Genomic DNA, 18,760 nt, shown 5'->3' with positions numbered 1-18,760 from the left:
AAAAAAAAAAAAAAAAAAGAATGAAAGACCAGTGAGGCCTACGCCCAGGCCAAGACTTGCATGGGTTTAAAGGTTTTTCCAAGTTTTCTTATTGGGGAATTTTCTACTGAATTGATTCCTTGGTTACACGCTGAGACCCCTAAATAATCCTATTCTTTTGTGCAGAGATCAATAATTACAATTCTTTAGAATTCAGTGAGGAAGAGGAGGCCCAAGAAGCAAGTGGCTCAGGACTTCAGATTGCAGCAGGTAAGAATATTAGAATGACAACTCCTGGACTATAGAATATCCAAAATCCAAATCCAGAGCTGTTTTTCTGATGAATTTTATTCTATGTGTCTTGATTCCACAACATATAGGAAATATTTTTGACATTTAATCTCTCTGGCCCTATTGGGAATGGAAGGCATCAGGAAGGCATTATAAACTGCTGTTTAATTGAACAGGTTCAATTAATAGACACATTGAAAAATAGTAGCAAAAATATACTAGTAAAATAAGTCTTTTTTACTATAAACTATTGTATTTACTAATACTAAGAGCTGAAATAATGTACTTATTTTCTACCACCACCCTTGATATTTTGTAGAGCATAGTAAGCACAGTATTCCTCTATTCATTGGTAATATAGTCATTACTCACATGCTTCAAAGAATAGTTTGTGTATATATATTTGAGTTGGAGTCTTTCTTTATCAATCAGACTGGAGTACAGTGGCACACATGGCTCACTACAGCTTTTGAAATCCTGGGCTCAAGTGATCTTCTGCCTTAGCCAAGTAGCTGGGACTCCAGGCACATGCTGCCATGCCCAGCTAAGTTTTTTTATTTTTTGTAGAGATAAGTTCTCGCTATGTTGCGCAGCTGGTCTTGAACTCCTGCCTCGGCCTCCCAAAGTGCTGGGATTGCAAGTATGAGCCACTGCACCCAGACTATTTATATTGATGGGAAAAATGACTTCGGGTACCCAAACTCAAATTATAGTTAAATCATTGGTTTACGTTATTTTTCATAGAACTTTTGTAAATAAAGCCTCATTTTGTCATCACAAAAACCTTAACAAGGAAGTAGAATAACCAGGTTATCCCAACTTTGTAGATGAAAAAACTGGAATTAGTGATGGTTAAGAATCATTTACGAATTCACAGGGAGGATTACAGAGAAAGCAGGGTGGAACCCAGCATCATGACCCTGGGCCTCTGGAACTGGATTCAGTAGAACAAAGAGAGCAAAATGCTCATCAAAACTTTGTTATGTATAAAAATCAAAAAAACAACAACCTTTATTATGATCACAACCCCATTTGCTATGTTGGTTGTCATCAAATTTATACAAACAGCAGTTTTTTTCCCCCTTTCACTTTACAGAGTCCATAGATTTCAGAAAATCAGTTACATTCAGAAAAAATATTAGGAAAAGAGGTAAGAGTTATAAATGAACAGTGTTTTCTATAAAATATTCAATCTAACTCTTTGCTATCTCCTTCAAAGTAAAATAAAAATTTGCTTTAATTTTAGATGGCTCACATTTTAACTTTTGTAGTAGGGTAGACTCATGTAACATACGTAAACAAAATCAATGACTCAAACCCAACAGAAGTTTTAAATTTTTAGAATATAATTTAGTATTTTTTCTTAACTAAATATTCCAAGGATTTGTAGATGGAGGAGGGGTGAGGCCCTGTTTCAAGTACTGTAGTTATTCAGGGAAGTAGCCAAGTAGATGATCTGCTTTCTTCAATACCAGACTTCCATAGCTGCCCCAAGAGAGAAGCAAAGCTACAAATAAATAAAATGCAGATGCAAAAACAACAAATCTACAAAGAAACAAGTAAAAGAAGACAGATAATGTGGTATAAGAAGAAGAGGCCAAGACAAAGCAGAGATGCCCACTGGGGGTGAAATTTTCTCAGCCTCAGGCCCAGGTGACAGTGAGGGATAAAACACTAACCTAAGGCCACATGAATTTGAATGAAGGCAGGTCACCGAGGTCTTAAGGCACAGGGATATTTTTGCCCTGGAATTTCAGAGCTTCCCAAGGTTTCCCTAGGTCCTGTTTATAGGATGTTCTTCTGTCTTGGTACCCATATCATACATTGAGACCTCCATGGGACATTTGTTTCTTTCTGCAGTGATTGGACAAGACCATAACTTTTCGGAGTTCAGTGAGGAGGAGGAAGAGCCCACAGCAGTTTTGAAGATGACACCAATAAGTGAGTGTGTAAGAATGGCCACCCCAGTTTCAGGAACCAGGAATTTGACTTCAGAGCATCGTACTCCAAGCATACAGCACATTCATGGTCCAGTAATTCCAGGAGCCCATTCTCTGCATCCACCTCACCTGGCCATTTTGCAAAATGCAAATAAATAAGTCATCAAAAATGCAGGCTTCACAAGATGGCTGTGGTTGAGTGGCAATGCCTTTTTACTACATACTGCCAGACCTATTAACCCCAAAGTACTAGATTTATACAGTGATTTTTATTTCTTCCCACCCCCTGTTTTGTAGAGAAAAGGAAGTGGGGTAGTCTGGTATTGCTTGATTTTGACACAAACTTACTAAAAGCTCCAAAGGCCCTGGTCATACTCTCTAATTATTGGCAGAAAGAAAGGCTCTCGTTATCACCATCAAATTCAATTCATAGCTTTTGACAAATGACCCCAAATATGACTTTGGCCAAATAATGACATTTGAAAACATCTTCACAAATACGATCTTATTTTCATCTTTACAAAAACCTGAAAGGCAGGTAAGATAACTATTGTTCCTTCCACTTCACAGATGGGAAAACAGGCACATGAATGCTTAAGGACTTTTTTGGGGGTTTCTTTACACATAATATATGGAAAGTTATAGGAAGGCATAGGACTAATAACCTGAACTCCTTGCAAACATCCGTAAAACTTTATTCAAAACCTTCAAAGCCAGATGTATTCCAAAGTTCAAAGATGTTTTATTATTTTAGAAAGACAATGTAGCTTATATTTTATATATTACAAAACACACCAATAAGCTCTGGGATAGAATCCCATTCTCAGATATACTCTATTAATGTTTCTACAGAAAATTGTATGACTATTCACACCAAATGTGCTAAGGTTTCACAAGGACTCATGACAGCTCAAATCCAGATTCACTGCCAAATTAGTTAGCTGCAAATCTATGAAAAAATATTATTTTCAAAGTGTCTTTGATTTTTCAATTAAGGCTAAAAGATCGAGGGTCTCTGCTCCATTTGGTGGTGATTCTATTCCTTTAGACAGGAAGAGGAATCCTCATAGTCCAAATCCTGTCTACAATGTAAGTAGTCATAAGATTTATAACTCCTTTAGTTATCGATTTTCTGTTTTGTTGTTCTTTACTTTCTAGATCCTGTGAATATTAGAAGCTCACCTTCTAGGAGGTCACACAAAAGACGTAAGAGCAATTAAAAACTTGATGTAAAAACTTGCTTTGCTATAAAAATTTCACTTAAAATTTTTGTTATACCCTTTAAAATAAAAAAAATTAATTTATTGGGATTTCATTTTACATTTTGAATGAGGTGGACTGGGCTAATTGATATAACATGTAGGCCTCAAAATGTTCAATGGTACAGGTGCAATACAAGTTTATTCTTCACTCACTTGAATAAGATAAAGTAGCTCCCGGGTGGAGGAGGTACCCACTACACCCAGTCATTTAAGGCACAGCTGATGGAGGCTCTGACATCTTTAAAATGTTGCCTTCGTGGTCCCCATGGATAAGAAACTGAGGTGAAAGCAGACGCATGTACAAACAAGTGGAGAGGGTAAGAAGTGTAAGAAATGGTGACAAAGGGGAATGCCTGCCATGGCAAAGTTCTCCCCAGCCCCAGGCCCAGCCCCAAGAGTGGCCTAGTGGTAGGAGTATTTCTATCCCTTCTACATGTGCTTCTCTTTTCTAATTTTCCTTTTAAAGAATGCCCTGCAGGATTGGTTCCTAAGACTCTGACCACACAGCGCAGCCATGGTCCAGTAATTCCAGGAGCCTATTCACCTAGCCACTTTTAACAATGCAAGGAAATTAGTCATTATAAATGCAGACTTCACAAGATGCTGTGGTTGAATAGCAGTGTCCTTTTTACAACATATTGCCAGATCTATTAATCCCAAAGTACTGGATTTACGTAGTGATTTCTATTTCTTCCCACCCCCTATTTCTTAGAGAGGAGGAAGTGGGGTAGTCTGCTATTGCTTGATTTTGTCACAAACTCATTAAAAGCTCCAAAGGCCCTGGTCGTACTGTAATTATTGACAGTCTTTCAAAAGAAAGACTTCTGTTAAGGAATTTTATTTCTTTCTGCAGGGTTAAGCAGTAGTGACTTTTCAGAGCTGAGTTCTGGAGAAGAGACTCAGAAAACCTACAGCTCAATCCTAAGAAGTGGTTCAGGTAAAGAAGATTAGGATGCCAAGCCTTGGCCTGCAGGATGTCAGGAATCTGAATTAAAAGCTACAGTTTGCAGATGCATTTTATTTAGAGCACCTTGACTACCTTGTATCCAGTTAATCCTGGGAATTCCTTTTGGGCATTCTAGAAAATGGAAGGAGGCAGGAAATTACCATAAATTCATGTTTAGCAAGATAAGTCCTAGAAACTAAATGTATGTCATTATATATTGCTGTTGTAGAAGAAATAAATAACAAGACAATGATATCTTTTTTAATATCTGCTGTCATTTCTACTAAGATCTTAGATTTTTATAGTGATATTGGTTGACATTAATGTCATTTGTAATTGTAAAAGCCTCAAAAGACAACTCTCCTTACTATGTAATTATAGACAGAAATAAAAGTTTCAGATCAAGTACTCTCAACCTTTAGTATAGTTTTTGACAGCTGAACATCACCATGTTACTGGATTGGATTGTGTTATTTCAAAGTACTTAGGCAAATAGGATCTTATTTGCTATCACAAAATCCTTAAGACTTAGGAAGGCTACCACTTGCTAGCCCCATTTTGGGATGAGCAAATAGAAGTACAAATGTGTGAGAATAAAAAAAAAAACCCAAGGAAACAATAGGGTCTAGCAACCTAAGTCTTTCACAGTGAGTGACTGTTATGTGTAAGAGACAGGAGGATGAGAGCTGTGTCGCACGTGAGTCAGAGTCCAAAGAGGAGGCACGGGAAGCCTGGAATACTAACAGGAGACTATACCAGTACCTGGTGCAAGAAAGCTTATTTAACAACTCTGGGCCAGGCACGGTGGTTTATGCCTATAATCCCAGCACTGTGAGAGGCCAAGGTGGGAGGATTGCTTGATCCCAGGAGTTTGAGACCAGCCTGGACAACATAGTGAGACCTCATCTCTACAAAAATATTTTTTAAATTAGCCAGGTGTGGTGGCACACACCTATTGTCCAAGTTACTTGGGAGTCTGAGGCAAAAGGATCACCGGAGCCCAGGAGATTGAAGCTGAGGTGAGCTGTAATCATACCGCTGCATTCCAGCCTGGGTGACAGAGTGATACTCTGACTCAAAAAACAAACAAACAACGAAACAACTCTGTTTGTGTGCATTCATATAATACATGTTATAACATAAAACTTAATTGACAACAACTCTGTGTATGTGTGTGTTCATTCTATGTAACATACCAGTGTATGCATACACACATATGTGTATATATTGTTGTTGACATATTGATGCGATATCTCAACCATATTGGTTGATATCAATAGAGAGAAAAAATATAAAAATCATAAAGATGTAGAGAGGGTAAGAATGGAACCAGTTATATGGTATACAAAATACCTCGAAAGATAGAACCTAAATGGATAAACAGAAATAAAGGAGAACATAAAGTAAGAGCATAATTAATGAAAAGAGAAAAAGCAACACAGGAGACAAGAAAAATCAGGGAGAAAGAAGCTCACAGAATCAAAGAGATAGAGATAGAAATGCATAGAGGCAAGGCAATAGGCAGAAAAATGAGAAGTAAGGAGAATGCAGTGTGGCAAGATAGGAAAAGATAGAGCAAGTCTCTGTTGGATATGAAGGGTACTCATTGGAGTAGTAGTCTCAGCACATCTGCTGAAATAGCATGACCATATTGAAGTGTGTTTCCTGGTTCCCCCATCACTGTCTATAGTCTATCATTCCTTTAATTGTCTTCAGTGTTCTGTGAATCCAAAGCTCTTCAAATGATCACAGAAAGAGAGAAGAGATGCCACCCATTAACATGTGATGGAGAAGCTAATTATATTATTTATCAATTATCTTTGTTTTCTTACCTATATAGAAGGAAAACTCTTTCTTCTTTTCCTTGTCTTGCACAAAAAAATATGCACACACAAATACGTACACAGACATCACACACACAGACTTGAGCATAGACTCTGGTTGCCTTCAACAGGCTTAAGGAAGACAAAAGGAAAAGAAGAGTTGGGCTCCTGAGTGGAGAGAGAAGACAGTGAGTGAATAATGTAAGGAGAAAGAATGTAAAAAAGTAGACTGGGGTCACCAAATGAAAAGATATTGAGTCAACCTCAAGTTTTTCTAAGTGAACAAAGTATCCAAATACTCTTGGTAGGGGAGTTTTGTGGAGGAAGAGAGAGAATTTTCAAGATACCTCCAGAAGTTGTTCCAGAAATATGAAGATAAATACAGTGACTGATTGCAGACTTGCAATATAGAATGCTCATAGGGAACTGGTAATGGTAATAGAGCTGGCCATGCAGTCATTTGGTGACAATGAGAGTAGTAATCTGTGAGATGAAGCTGACTATAAATGAAGAAAATATGGATGAAGACAAGATTGAAACTGTAAAAACAGTCAAAAGATCAAAATAAGACTGAGAGAAACAGAGCTAGGAGAACAGAAAGGGGAAGTGATAGTTGAAAGAGGATCACCTCAATAATAAGGCTAGATCCAGAGACAAAAACATAGGAAAATAGGTGGAATGAGATACAGGGGCTGATAAATGGAGAGGTGTAATAGATGAGGCATAATAAGAACTATGTAAAGAAAGTGTTAAAAGTTAGAAGGGAATTGGAAGAGAAAAAGGGAAAGCATAAAAGAGAGAGAGAGGAGATCAATGGAGAAATTGTGGGATCTGAGATGACTATGAGGCAAAACAAGTTTGGCACAACTGTCATGAGTTTTCAGAGTAAGGTGTTCCCAGTATCAAAATTGCCCCTCTAGCTCATCCAGATTGCACAAGAGCTCACCCAGGCGTTTCAACCACTTCTATGCCACTACCCACAACCTAATGATTTCTAAACATATATCTCCAGCCAGCCCTGTCTACTTTTCTCCCTTGCCCAAGCTGGAGTGCAGTGGCACGCTCATAGCCACCCCAGCATCAACCTGCTGGGCTCTGGCGATCCTTCCGCCTCAGCCTGTCAAGTAGCTGGAACTACAGACGCGCGCTACCACGCCCGGCTAATATTTTATTTATTGTAGAGACGAGGTCTTGCCAAGTTGCCCAGTCTGGTCTCGAACCCGCAGGCTCAGGGAATCCACTCGCCTCGGTCTCCCAAAGTGCTGGGATTACAACCCTGTCTTCTAAACTTCTAAAGTCACGCATTTGGGCGGCAGAAGGCCTCTGTCCAGGGTCCTGAAGTCCTAGCCTTTCCACTTGGATGTTTCACAAGGTCTCCAAATTTCAAACCCAACGTTTCAAAACTGAGCACATCATTTCCCCCCTAAAACCAACCTCTGCTCCTCCACTGTTCTCTATAACTAAAACGCATCACTAATTGACCCTTTATTTCAAGTTGATATTCTCGCAGTCATCCGTGAAAGGAAGGGACAAATACAGTGAGGAACAACAAAAGAGAGATTTCAGTAGCAGTAGAGAGGGGATAGTCACTAATGTTGGCAAAAGGAGGGACTTTGGAGGGGAGAGGTCACAACTGGAATTTTTTACAAATCACAGTTTAGGATCAGAGCTACAAGGACCTGAAACTGAGGAGTATTCCTTATCATTTGTTTTTCAAAAGGTGTGCCAAGACGTCAAGAAGCAAGGACTGAAAGTAGGCAATCATCTGACATGATGGGTAAGGCTGTCAAGGATCTTGGGATGGAAGTGGCTCTGTGAATACCATAGACACTGGATAGGGCTGTGGGGGTGATCAAAGTTCAAGGAGAATATCAAGCAGCCTGTGACGCACCAACAGGAAGTGGGACCACAGGTCCCAAGCTGCAGAGTTTATAAAGTCTAAAATTAGAGCACCTAGGTCCTGTTGCACTTGACTCTACACACACTGTGATAAGGAACAAGTTCAATCCACATCATAATTCTGTTTTCTACATTTGTTAGCATGAACTTTTGGGGGAACTGTGGGGAGATAAGAGGTCATTATAAAGTCATCTTTAAAAAGATGGATTTTCTTGGTTATATATGAGTGATACAGTAGAAATACAATGGTAAAAATTGCAATCTCACCTGAGCCCGCGGGTAGCGAGACCTCATCTCTACAATAAATCAAAAAATCAGCCGGGTGTGGTAGCGCATGCCTGTAATTCCAGCTACTCGGAAGGCTGAGGCGGAAGGATCACCGGAGCCCAGCAGGTCGAGGCTGCGGTGGCCGGGAGCAGCCACTGCATTCCAGTCTGGGCGACAGAGTGAGACTCCAACTCAAAAAAAAATTGCAATCTCATTTACTATATTAGCATATCAATTCTAATATATTGAACTTAGTGATTTCCACCATTCTCCTTGGAACAAAGAAAGCCATGTTCTTCCACTGGCAGATGATATTGTCACTTTGTCACAACCTGGAAAGACCTAAAAAGACAAATGATCCTGCTATCTGTCAGGAAGAAGACCTCAGATAACTACTCTTAAACTAAAAATGTATAGTTTTGAATCCAGCATGTTATTGATTTATTAGTGCTTTCCTATTAACTTTTGTTATAAAATATTTACTTTTTTTGCCATAAAATATTTAAAAACAGGATAACTGTTGCTATCCCTGTTTTGTAAATGAAAAAAAAATGGTGCATGTAAGTAATTAAGAGCTTTTTCAAAGTCTCAGAGAACTAAAGGAAGATCTTAGATATCAATTCAGTATCTGCTTATTTCCTTTAGAAGGAAGATAGAGAGGTGATACTCAGAACTTTGTTATAAACTCAAGCCTTCCACACAGAAGGCTTGTGAATTATAATGAGATTTGTAACTTTTATTTATAAATCACAGTTCTCTGACCACCTCCTGTCACTTTCTAGATACCATGGACATTGAAAATAATTCTACTTTGGAAAAACACAGTGAGAAAAGAAGTAAGAATGAATAAAAATTTACTTGATTTTTGCTAAAATGTACTATTTTTTAATGCTCAGGTTTATCTTAATTTTCCATTCCTTTCGTAAGACAAAAAAATAAATGCCTTGTAAAGTAGCAATGTACTTTTTTCAAAATGCTCATATTTTCATGTTGCTTACTATTCGGTTTTTAAAATTCATGTTTTTTGTGGACATTGGTGTTATTCTTTTCAGATTTTTCTATGCATGCATTAGTATATTTTGGGATATAGTTTTATTTTTGTAAATTGAGTAATTCTATACATGCTTTTCTTTTTCATGCTTTTTAAACTGATATATCATACCTAGATAATAAAAGCATGTAATGTTTATAATTGAAATATAAAAAGTTTCATTTCAGGGCTGCTTTAAAATGCATTGTTTTCACTTTTTGTGTAATCAGGAATTTTTCATTTTTTATTGGTCATTTGTTTTTCTTCTTCATAGTACTCTGTTATAGAATGCTGTCAGTGTTTCCTGCTGTGGACTTTGTCTTTTTATTACTATACTGAATGAATATACAAATGTTTATATGTTATACATGTATATATAAACTTGGTCATCATGTTGCTAATATTTTTCCCATTTGTTTTTCTTCTAGGCTTTTTGAGGGAATCTAGAGAAGTTTTAAATTTTTAGGCAGTTAAATTTGTCAGCTTTTTCTCACTCATTCCTGGGTTCATATTATGTGTACAATAGCCATTTCTTTCTCAAGATTTCTATATTGTTTCAAATACCTGATCATTTTTAATGTTTGCATATATAACCCACATGAGATTTGCCTCTTTGTGTATATTAGGTGGGAATTTCAAAAGTACTCTCTACACTATTGCATCATGATGTGACTCACACTTACATCACATGGTGCCCTTACGTGTTTACAGTATATGTTTTTTCTTTGTAACTGATGGGACTACAGAAGAGAAAGGAGAATTCAGAGGTAGAACTGTCCTGATGACTCACTAGAGGTGAATTTTAGTATGAACTCAAGAAGAACTCCCCTACTCACTTCCAAGTCCATTGGAAACTCTGATTAGAAATGCATTGAATTTTACCTTTTTATTCGTGTCTTATTTAGGGTTCTTCCACTAAACGTTTTTTTGGTACAACTCTTGCAGTTTTGAAAAGCTTTAGATGGTTGTATAAATTTTTGTTATTATGAATATCTTTTTTTCCCATTATGTAACAACTATAGTGAATTTACATTAGATAAGACTCTCAAAATCACCACTTAAATAGGAAATCTATAATCATTTTATTTTCTAAGTGCATGTGAGGAGATCAGAATGCCACTGATTTAATATAAATCTCAGGAGAATTTATACAGTTTAGGGATCCAGACATCACTTAAAATATTATGGCCAGGCCCCAAAATTATCAAGTAATACAACCAGTCAGAATCACAGATTTCTTTGGAAATGATTTCATGAGAAGTGGCAAGAATTTCTATTTGGGTTGAGTGTTACAAGACCCCTCCAAATAACTCTACCAAGGACAAGTTTATATTGACAGAAAGCAAAATAAATTGGTAATGGTTATGAATAAACATGTATCTCCATATTTTACAAGAGAATAAAATTGATCTTCTTGAAAATTTTTCAATTTAACACTTTGTCAAATCAGATTCAAGGTGTAGGATCATAACATCAGCAAAGAGGGATAACTTCACTTCTTCTTTTCCTATTTGAATACCCCTGATTTCCTTCTCTTATCTAATTGCTATTGCTAGGACTTCCAACACAATGTTAAATGTGAGAGTGGGCAGCCTTATCTTGTTACAGTTTGCAGGGGAAATGCTTTGAGTTTCTGTCCATTTAGCAATATGCTGGCTGTGGGTTTATCATAGATGGGGCATACTATTTTGAGGTATGTTCCTTCTATGTCTAGATATTTGAGGGTTTTTGTCAAGAAGAGATACTGGATTTTATCAAAGACTTTTTTCTGCATCTAATGATATAATCATGTAGTTCTAGTTTTTTACATCTGTCGATGTATTAAATTATATTTACGGTAGTCTGGATGTTGAACCAGTCTTGTATCCTGAGGATGAAGCCTCTTGGTCATGGTGGATGATTTTTGAGATGTGTTGTTGGATTCGATTTGCTAGAATATTGTTGAGGATTTTTGCATCTATGTTCATTAGGGATATTAACTGGAGTTCTCTTTTTCGTTGGATCGTTACCCGGTTTGGGTACCAGTATGATGTTAGCTTCATAAAAGGATGTGGGAAGAATTCCATCTTTCTCAATTGCCTGGGATACATTCACCAGATTGGTATCAGCTCCTTCTTGTATGTTTTGTGGAATTCCCCTGGAAAGCCAACTGGTTTTTTTATGTAGATTTTTCTCTTAACGACGGAGTCAATTTTCTGGCTTGTTATTGGTCTCTTTAGTGTCTCAGTGTCTTCTTGTTTCAACCTTGGGTGGTTGTGTGATTCAGAAAGTCCCCCATTTCGTTTAGATTGTCGAGTTTGTTTCCATACAGGTGTGCATAGCGGTCTCTGATAATCTTTTGTATTTCTTCAGGGTCAGTTGTGGTTTGATCTTTTGCATTTCTGATTGTGTCTATTTGGGCTTTTTCTTCGGTTTTTCTCTTGGAGAGTCTGGCTAGGATTCCATCAATCTTGTTTATTCTTTCAAAGAACCAGTTTTTGTTTTTTCGTTTTGTTTTTTTCTATATTTTTGTCTTCTATTCCCTGTATCTGGGCTTTTACTTTGGTGGTCTGGATTCTTCTGCTAAAGTTAGGGTTTTGGGAGTCTTGTCTTTCCAGTTCCCTTAGGTGATTTGTTAGGCTGTTAACTTGTGATCTTTCCATTTTCCTGATGTGTGTTCATAGAGATTTAAATTCCCCTCTTAGGGGTTGGTATTCTCATTTGCTGTCTTGCTGTGGCTATTGGTATCTCCTGTGTCTGGATAGTCATATCTCTGGTGAGATGGAGAAAATTTTCTTGGATAACCTCCTGGAATACTTGCTCCAAGGTGTTCTCCCTTTCTCTTTCTTCTTTTGGGATATCAATCAGGCATAGGTTCGGCCTTTTGATAGAATCACACATCTCTTGGCTTTGTTATTTTTTTCTGAGTTTTCTTTCTATGTTTTTTCCAGATCGGGTTAATTCCATGTTTTGGTCTTCAAGTTCTGAGATTCTGTCTTCTGGTTGATTGACTCTGCTTTCCGTGCCTGTCATCTGGTCATTTATTTCCTGGATGAAGTTTTTTATGATCAAAATCTCTGTTACAAGTTCTTTCAGTGTGCATCTTGTCTTTCTTGAGTCGTAGTCACTTTTCCATCCATTCCCTATTTCCGTTGTATTCTGGGGCCAGTCATTGGTGACTTCCATTGTTTGGGTTCTGAGATCTGATTTGTTAGGCGATTTCTCCTTGCTACACTGGGAATTACCTGTAGATGTCCACTGATTTTTCCTCGTTTGTGACAGACCTTTTTCTTTTCTCTTTAGTTTCATTATTCAGTGGCAGTGGGAGAGGCTTTCACTTCTAATATTTGCTCAGCCCTCTACTCTTCTCTGATCAGGGTTCTGAATTTGTTATATTTTGAAAGAAGGTTGTAGGCGGGAAGCTTTGCTGCCTCTTGTAGTTTTGAGAGTCAAATAAGGTGGAGGATGGAAAGCTAGGATTCAGAAACTACTTGCAAATCACAATGATTGTGGTATGGGTTCCCTGAGACCACTCCTCATTATCACTCTATATGATGATGCAATGGTTACATGTGTGTACTCCCTGAGTCCAAGTTACAGTAGCAGCAATGAGGAGAACAGAGAAAAGTAGAATGAAATAAGATGGACAAAAAAATTTTTTAATTTTTTTAAACATAGAAAAACAAAAGCAGAAACCAACGTCAAAAACAATTAAACACATACACATACACAAACTGAAACCAAAACAAATTGGGGGAGAAAACAAAGCAAAAAAGAAAAAAAGAAAAAAACGGGAAAACCGAACACATACACACACACCCAACACAAAACAGAAAAAAGAAAAGAGAAAAAAAAATGAATTCAAATTGAACCCTCACACATACACCAAACTAAAAAAAGAGAAGGAAAAAACCCAAAACAAACAAACAGAAAGATGAGCACTCAATCATTCACATACACACATAGGCAGAAAACAAAAACCGAAAGAAGAAAGAAAGAAAAAAAGAATAAAGAAAAAGAGAAAAAAAAAGTTGGGGGCTATCCAGATCAAATTCTCACATACACATTCATGCACAAAGGAAAAAAAAAAAAATTAAAAAACAAAGAAACAAACAAAAAAACCCAAAGAACAAAAAACAACCTGCCCTCTTGTGGCAGGTCCTGTAATTGTTCCTCTTAGTTGCTCACAGGTAAGCCCCTCTGCTGTGTTCTGTGGGACTGTGGCCTCATTCACAATGTGCCCATGTCCCACCCAGGTAAGGAGGAGGTGATGGGGTGGGATGGGGCTTCAGTCCTCCCCTCTTACTCTTGTATGGTCAGGGGGATCCCCTCCAGTGGTGAAGTGTGGGATTTTCTCTTTCCCAGGTGCTGGCAGGGGGCACCACAGCCAGGCTTACCCTGGAGTAGAGTCCTCCTATCGTGGTCGATGTCCAGGCCTGCCTGGGATCATCCCTCTTAGTCATGCTGCAGCCATGTGGATCTGATATTCAGAGGATTGCTGGGGAGGAGGGTGTTGGGTCAGACCCGAACTCACTGCTGATCTCTTCAAGGGTCTTCCTCATCTTTTTCTGGTCACACCCTTTGTCCCACGGTTGAATCAGGGTAGGGGGTGGGGTGCCCAAGACTCAGCACTCATCCTGTCCCTCTGGAGTTTGTGCTTTTGAGATATTCTCTTTGGAATATCAACCCCTGAGTAGTTAACCCACCATCACAAAGTTTGGGTCTGTCGGTCTATGGTGAGCAAGCTGAAGCACTTCCCTGCCCAGTTTTCAAGATGGTGACAGGGTGCCTGTTTCTTCTTCTTCTTCAGTGGGACTCTGCCTCTGGTTTCCCTTGCTGTGCTCCCTCTGCAACCCTTACTGCCAGTGTCTGTCCAGGCACAGCAGTGATGAGGCAGAGTCTAGAGCTGGCAGTCACTCCCGGCAGCTTCTTCCTGGGAAGGTCTTTGCTATTTTTTTAAAAGGTGCTCAGATTCTGCACCCTGGGCAGCACTATGGTCCAAGCAGAACAGCTGCAGCACCAGCCGCTTCACCTGGAGATTCCTGGTTACTTGTTCCCGAGTCCCCACTGAGTCAGCCACTCTCACACCCACTTGCTCACAGACATGTATGCAAAATTTTCCATACACTCCCTTACTCACATTGGGACTCACATAGTCTGACTGACTCTGCCACCATCTTCCCAGAAGTCAGATTATATACCCTTGTCAGTAGCTGTTGACCCTCCAAGGGCTAGAGATGGTCCGCTTCATTGAAAACAACGTGTCAAAACTGAGCCTCCTGTTGAATGAAATTTCAAGGAAGAGTGAGGGGCTCAGCAGCCGAGTGCTGAGGGAACTCCCCTATCAGGCTCACAAGCTCTTTATCCAGGCCCCACCATCACCAACAAGAGGTTCCTCCAGGTCCTGTCTCTGGCAGTGGACAAGCAGTTTGAAAAGAGAAAGAAGCTACCAGTTTTTGATTGATCTTGAGCTGCCACCCAGTGACTTCTACAGGACGACACCGCTCATCAGTGATATCCCTGCATCACTGCAGCCGCACTCTGAAAATGCCCTCTGCGGAGATTACCTCCATCTGCAAGCCAGAAACCCACAAGGCCAGCCTTTGTTAAAAGAAGTATGTTATATTTACCTTATTTTTAAATGCCCATGAGAAGACTGACAGCTTGCCCTTCTCACTGTTTTTAAAAGAGAGTTCAGATTCTGTGATTCTCTTTGTGAAGAACTGTCTAAAGGTGTTTATTCCCATCCTGCCTCCACATAATGCCAAAAAGTTTTGTTTAAAAACAAAGGAAAGTTGAAGGTAGGTATTATAGTACACAAGAGAAATTATATTGCCCTAAATATACGTGTAATCTTAGTATTAAAAGTGTACATATCACTCAAGATAGAAGGCAGCAATTGCTCTCTGATGTCAACTTGTTTGATTTAATGTACAATCATTATGTACAATATGGTTTGGAAACTCATGAATAAGAAAAATCTATTCCTGTGCTATAAAAACTGAGAAAAAATTCTCTGTAAATGTTCTTTCATAATAAGCAAGCATACATGGTTCAAACTGTGGGAACGTGCAGTCCCTTGGTGTTTGAGGGAAGTGTGTGCTTGACGTCCCTCATGATCCAGTACAGCACACACACGTTGTTGAGATGTTTCTGCGCGATGGTTTTCCAAAAACATTATGCGTGTCTCTAATGAAGATTCACACTGATGAATTATAAAAATGAGTCAATAAGTGGCATATAAAAAAAAAAAGATCAAGCAAACTGGTGTGGCTTTTCTGAAGTTGGTCTGCAGTGATCACCTGATCATGGTCTTTCTGACTGGCAGTTGTTGGCTACTTCTTGCCTCCTCACACCTGGCAGGCCTTGGCATCACCTTGATCAGGTGAATGAACTGGAAAAATGTGGTCCCCTTCAGGCCATGTAGATGAATGCATTCTCTTGTCTTTTGGGACACCACGGTCTCCTCCTGACTGACACCTTCTTCCTGGTCATTTGTTCGTGATGGTGTAGTAGTGTGGATAGTAGTGGTGTTAGTGGTGCTGGTGGTTTCTTCTTGAATTCCTGATGTCCACATGTTGGAGTACTTCATGGATTTGACTTTGGTGCTCCCCTCATCTCTAACTAAACTCTTTCCCTAGGAATTGCATCCAATCCAGTTCTTTAAATTCCATCAATATGTTAATGTCTGCCAATTATATTTCTCCTCCTATCTCTTTCATGAATGGCAAAGTAGTAAGTTCAGTATCTTACTCCAAACCTCCATTTGTATTCTAACAGGTGACTCAAATATGACATATCAAACATATTTCTTGACTCTCACTCTCAAACCTGTCATCCACACCAGTCATCCTTACTTCAGTAAATGGTGCTGTATTTACTCAGTTGCTTGAACCAAAATGTATGCTTGAATTTCCCCATTCCTAATCCCCACATTCACTCTATTAGCAAGTTCCAAAATTATGCATTAAATTTGTCCATTCTTTCTCTCTCTTGCCACTACCCCATCCAAGCCCCATTATCTTGTTTATCTTGCTTATGGTCTAAATCTGGTAGGCAGAATCTTGCTAATTGGTCTCTCTGCTTCCATTCTTGCCCACCTAAAATTCATTTTCTGCCCAACAGCCTTGTCACTCAACTGCCCATACCCTTTCAATGGTTTCCAGTTGAAACTGGAAGAAAAGGTTTGCCTAGGAAAAAAGTTTATACTCCTTACCATGCCTATTAAGCATTTATGTAGGCTGCCCTGATTGCCTCTTACATCTCATCTGTTATTCTCCCTTCACTCATTACTCTGGCCTTCCTTGAACAAACTAAGTAATTTTCTGCCACAGAACCTTTGCACTTTCTGTTGATACTATATAAAATGCTTTTTCTCTCATGGAGATGGCTCCAATTCATATCCATTTGTAGCTTAGTGCCTCCATTTCAGAGAGGTCTTGCCTAATCTCCACTTCTTAAAAACTCCCCTAGTCCTTTGCATATCACCCTTTGACATTTTAATGTAATTTATCATGTTTTTGATGTACATACAATCTTATCTTTGGGTAATCAGTCTATATTATCTTTTTCAACTTTGTTTAAGAAATATTGGCCTAACCTGAGATTACCAAGATTTGTGCATAATTTTTCTACTTTAACAGGCTTATTGACCAATGAAACCAGATCTGGTGAATAAATACTCTCTTTCATTTCTTTATGGCTCTTCAGAAGGTCCTCAGCAAGACTGAGGCTCAGTTAACCACACTGGTGACCACCCTAGTTGGCTCTCCTCCTAGTTCCTCACTACTGATTCTTGTAATCATTTCAAAAATAAACTTACTAAACACAAATCTTTATCTCAAGATCTGGTTTTGGGAATATGAGGTGAGGATACCATCATTCTTTTCTCATTTAGATATTAAATTCTTTTGGAGTTGTGCTTTATGTAGCATGAGGTTGGGTCTAACTTTTTCCAACATGGATAACCAATCAGCTTCTTCACTGATGTGTAATGTCACACATAGCATGCATCAAAGTTCCATATAGTAGGCATGAATTTGTCTCTGGGCTTTCTAGTCTGATCCATTGCTTTATTATACATCAATGCATAGTATAACCTATTAAATACTATAATTTTATAATATCATAATATCAGATAAGAAGAGTCAATTCTCTTGACTTTTTCTTTTTCAAAATTGTCTTGGATATTATGGTCATTTCTCATTCTTGTAAGTGTTAGTATCATTTTGTCAACCTTTGGAAACCTAGTTGAATTTTTATTAAAATTGCATATAGTACATTTGGAGAGAATTGGCTTGTCTAAGATGTTGACTCTTCCTATTCATGAACCTAAGATATCTTACTATTTGTTGCCTATTTTATAGACCCTTCATTCATTTATTCAACAAATATTTATCTCCAAAGCTACTCAATAAGGATAAAGAAGTAAACAAAATCTCATCAAGTTTGCATTCTCCTGAGGGTATATACGAAACAGACAAATAAGTATGTAATATTTTAGATGCTGACAATACTATCAAGAAAAATAGAGTAATGGAGTTGTAGAGTGACAGTAATCGGCCAATATAGAGTGGCCAAGGAGAGCCTCATTGACAAACTACATATAGCCCAAGATCTAAATGAGGTGAGGGACTAAGCTATAAGAGCCAAGGCAGAGAAAACCTCCATGGCTCTCATAGGCAGTATTTTTATTATTGTTATTTGCTAGATACCTTGCGATTTGGATTTGGATGTCTTCTTCGACTCTAGAGTTGTTTAAGAGAGGATGGGGAAAAATGTATGCGAGTATACTCTATTTTCTGTGGAATTCAATATGTATAAGTAACACTGACCTTGTTAAATGCACCATTTGGGTCTTCCATTCTTTTCTGTTTTGTTCACTGATCTCTCATGATCTAAAAGAAGCAAAAATAAAGTCTTCTACTAACAGTGCACTTCTGCCTGTTTCTTACTGCATCTTCTATTTCTACTTGCTTAAAACTTTTTAGTCTGAATTGCATGACCCCTGTTTTCTCTTTGTTGATATATATTGATTACATATTTGCCTATATGTTTATTTTCAATGTTTTAAAAATATATCTTAAAGTCAGTCTTTTGTAGATGATGAAAAGTAGGTTTTTACCCTGTAATTCAATCTCAAACTTCTTTTTTTAAATAAGTGAGTTAGGCCCATTTAATCTAATTGATAGGACCAAGATGTTTGATCTTGTTTTAGTCACATATAATATATATTCTAGGAGTTTGGATTTTTTAAAAGTCGACATTCCGCATTCTGTCTTCTCTGCACTTCATATGGATTGAGTACTTCTGATACTAAGGAAGATTTACATTTTTCAAGTGAT

The 18,760-nt window shown here is 38.2% G+C and overlaps 1 protein-coding gene across 1 annotated transcript in view; it reads left to right on the top strand.

Annotated features, from left to right (window-relative positions):
- SP100 (SP100 nuclear antigen) overlaps nucleotides 1-18,760 on the top strand; it is a 106,847-nt gene that overhangs the window by 62,571 nt on the left and 25,516 nt on the right. Inside the window, 8 exon segments of the mRNA XM_021716002.1 lie at nucleotides 166-249; nucleotides 1,367-1,420; nucleotides 2,131-2,217; nucleotides 3,369-3,416; nucleotides 4,326-4,409; nucleotides 7,903-7,938; nucleotides 7,941-8,018; nucleotides 9,190-9,243. Coding sequence (XP_021571677.1) covers nucleotides 166-249; nucleotides 1,367-1,420; nucleotides 2,131-2,217; nucleotides 3,369-3,416; nucleotides 4,326-4,409; nucleotides 7,903-7,938; nucleotides 7,941-8,018; nucleotides 9,190-9,243 — 525 coding nt within the window.

Source organism: Carlito syrichta, unplaced genomic scaffold, assembly GCF_000164805.1.
Source record: "Carlito syrichta isolate Samal-C Ts95f unplaced genomic scaffold, Tarsius_syrichta-2.0.1 Scaffold308105, whole genome shotgun sequence".
In the NCBI taxonomy this organism is placed as follows: domain Eukaryota; kingdom Metazoa; phylum Chordata; class Mammalia; order Primates; family Tarsiidae; genus Carlito; species Carlito syrichta.
The sequence above is the reverse complement of the archived record's forward strand: the minus strand, read 5'-3'. Positions and strand labels throughout refer to the sequence as shown.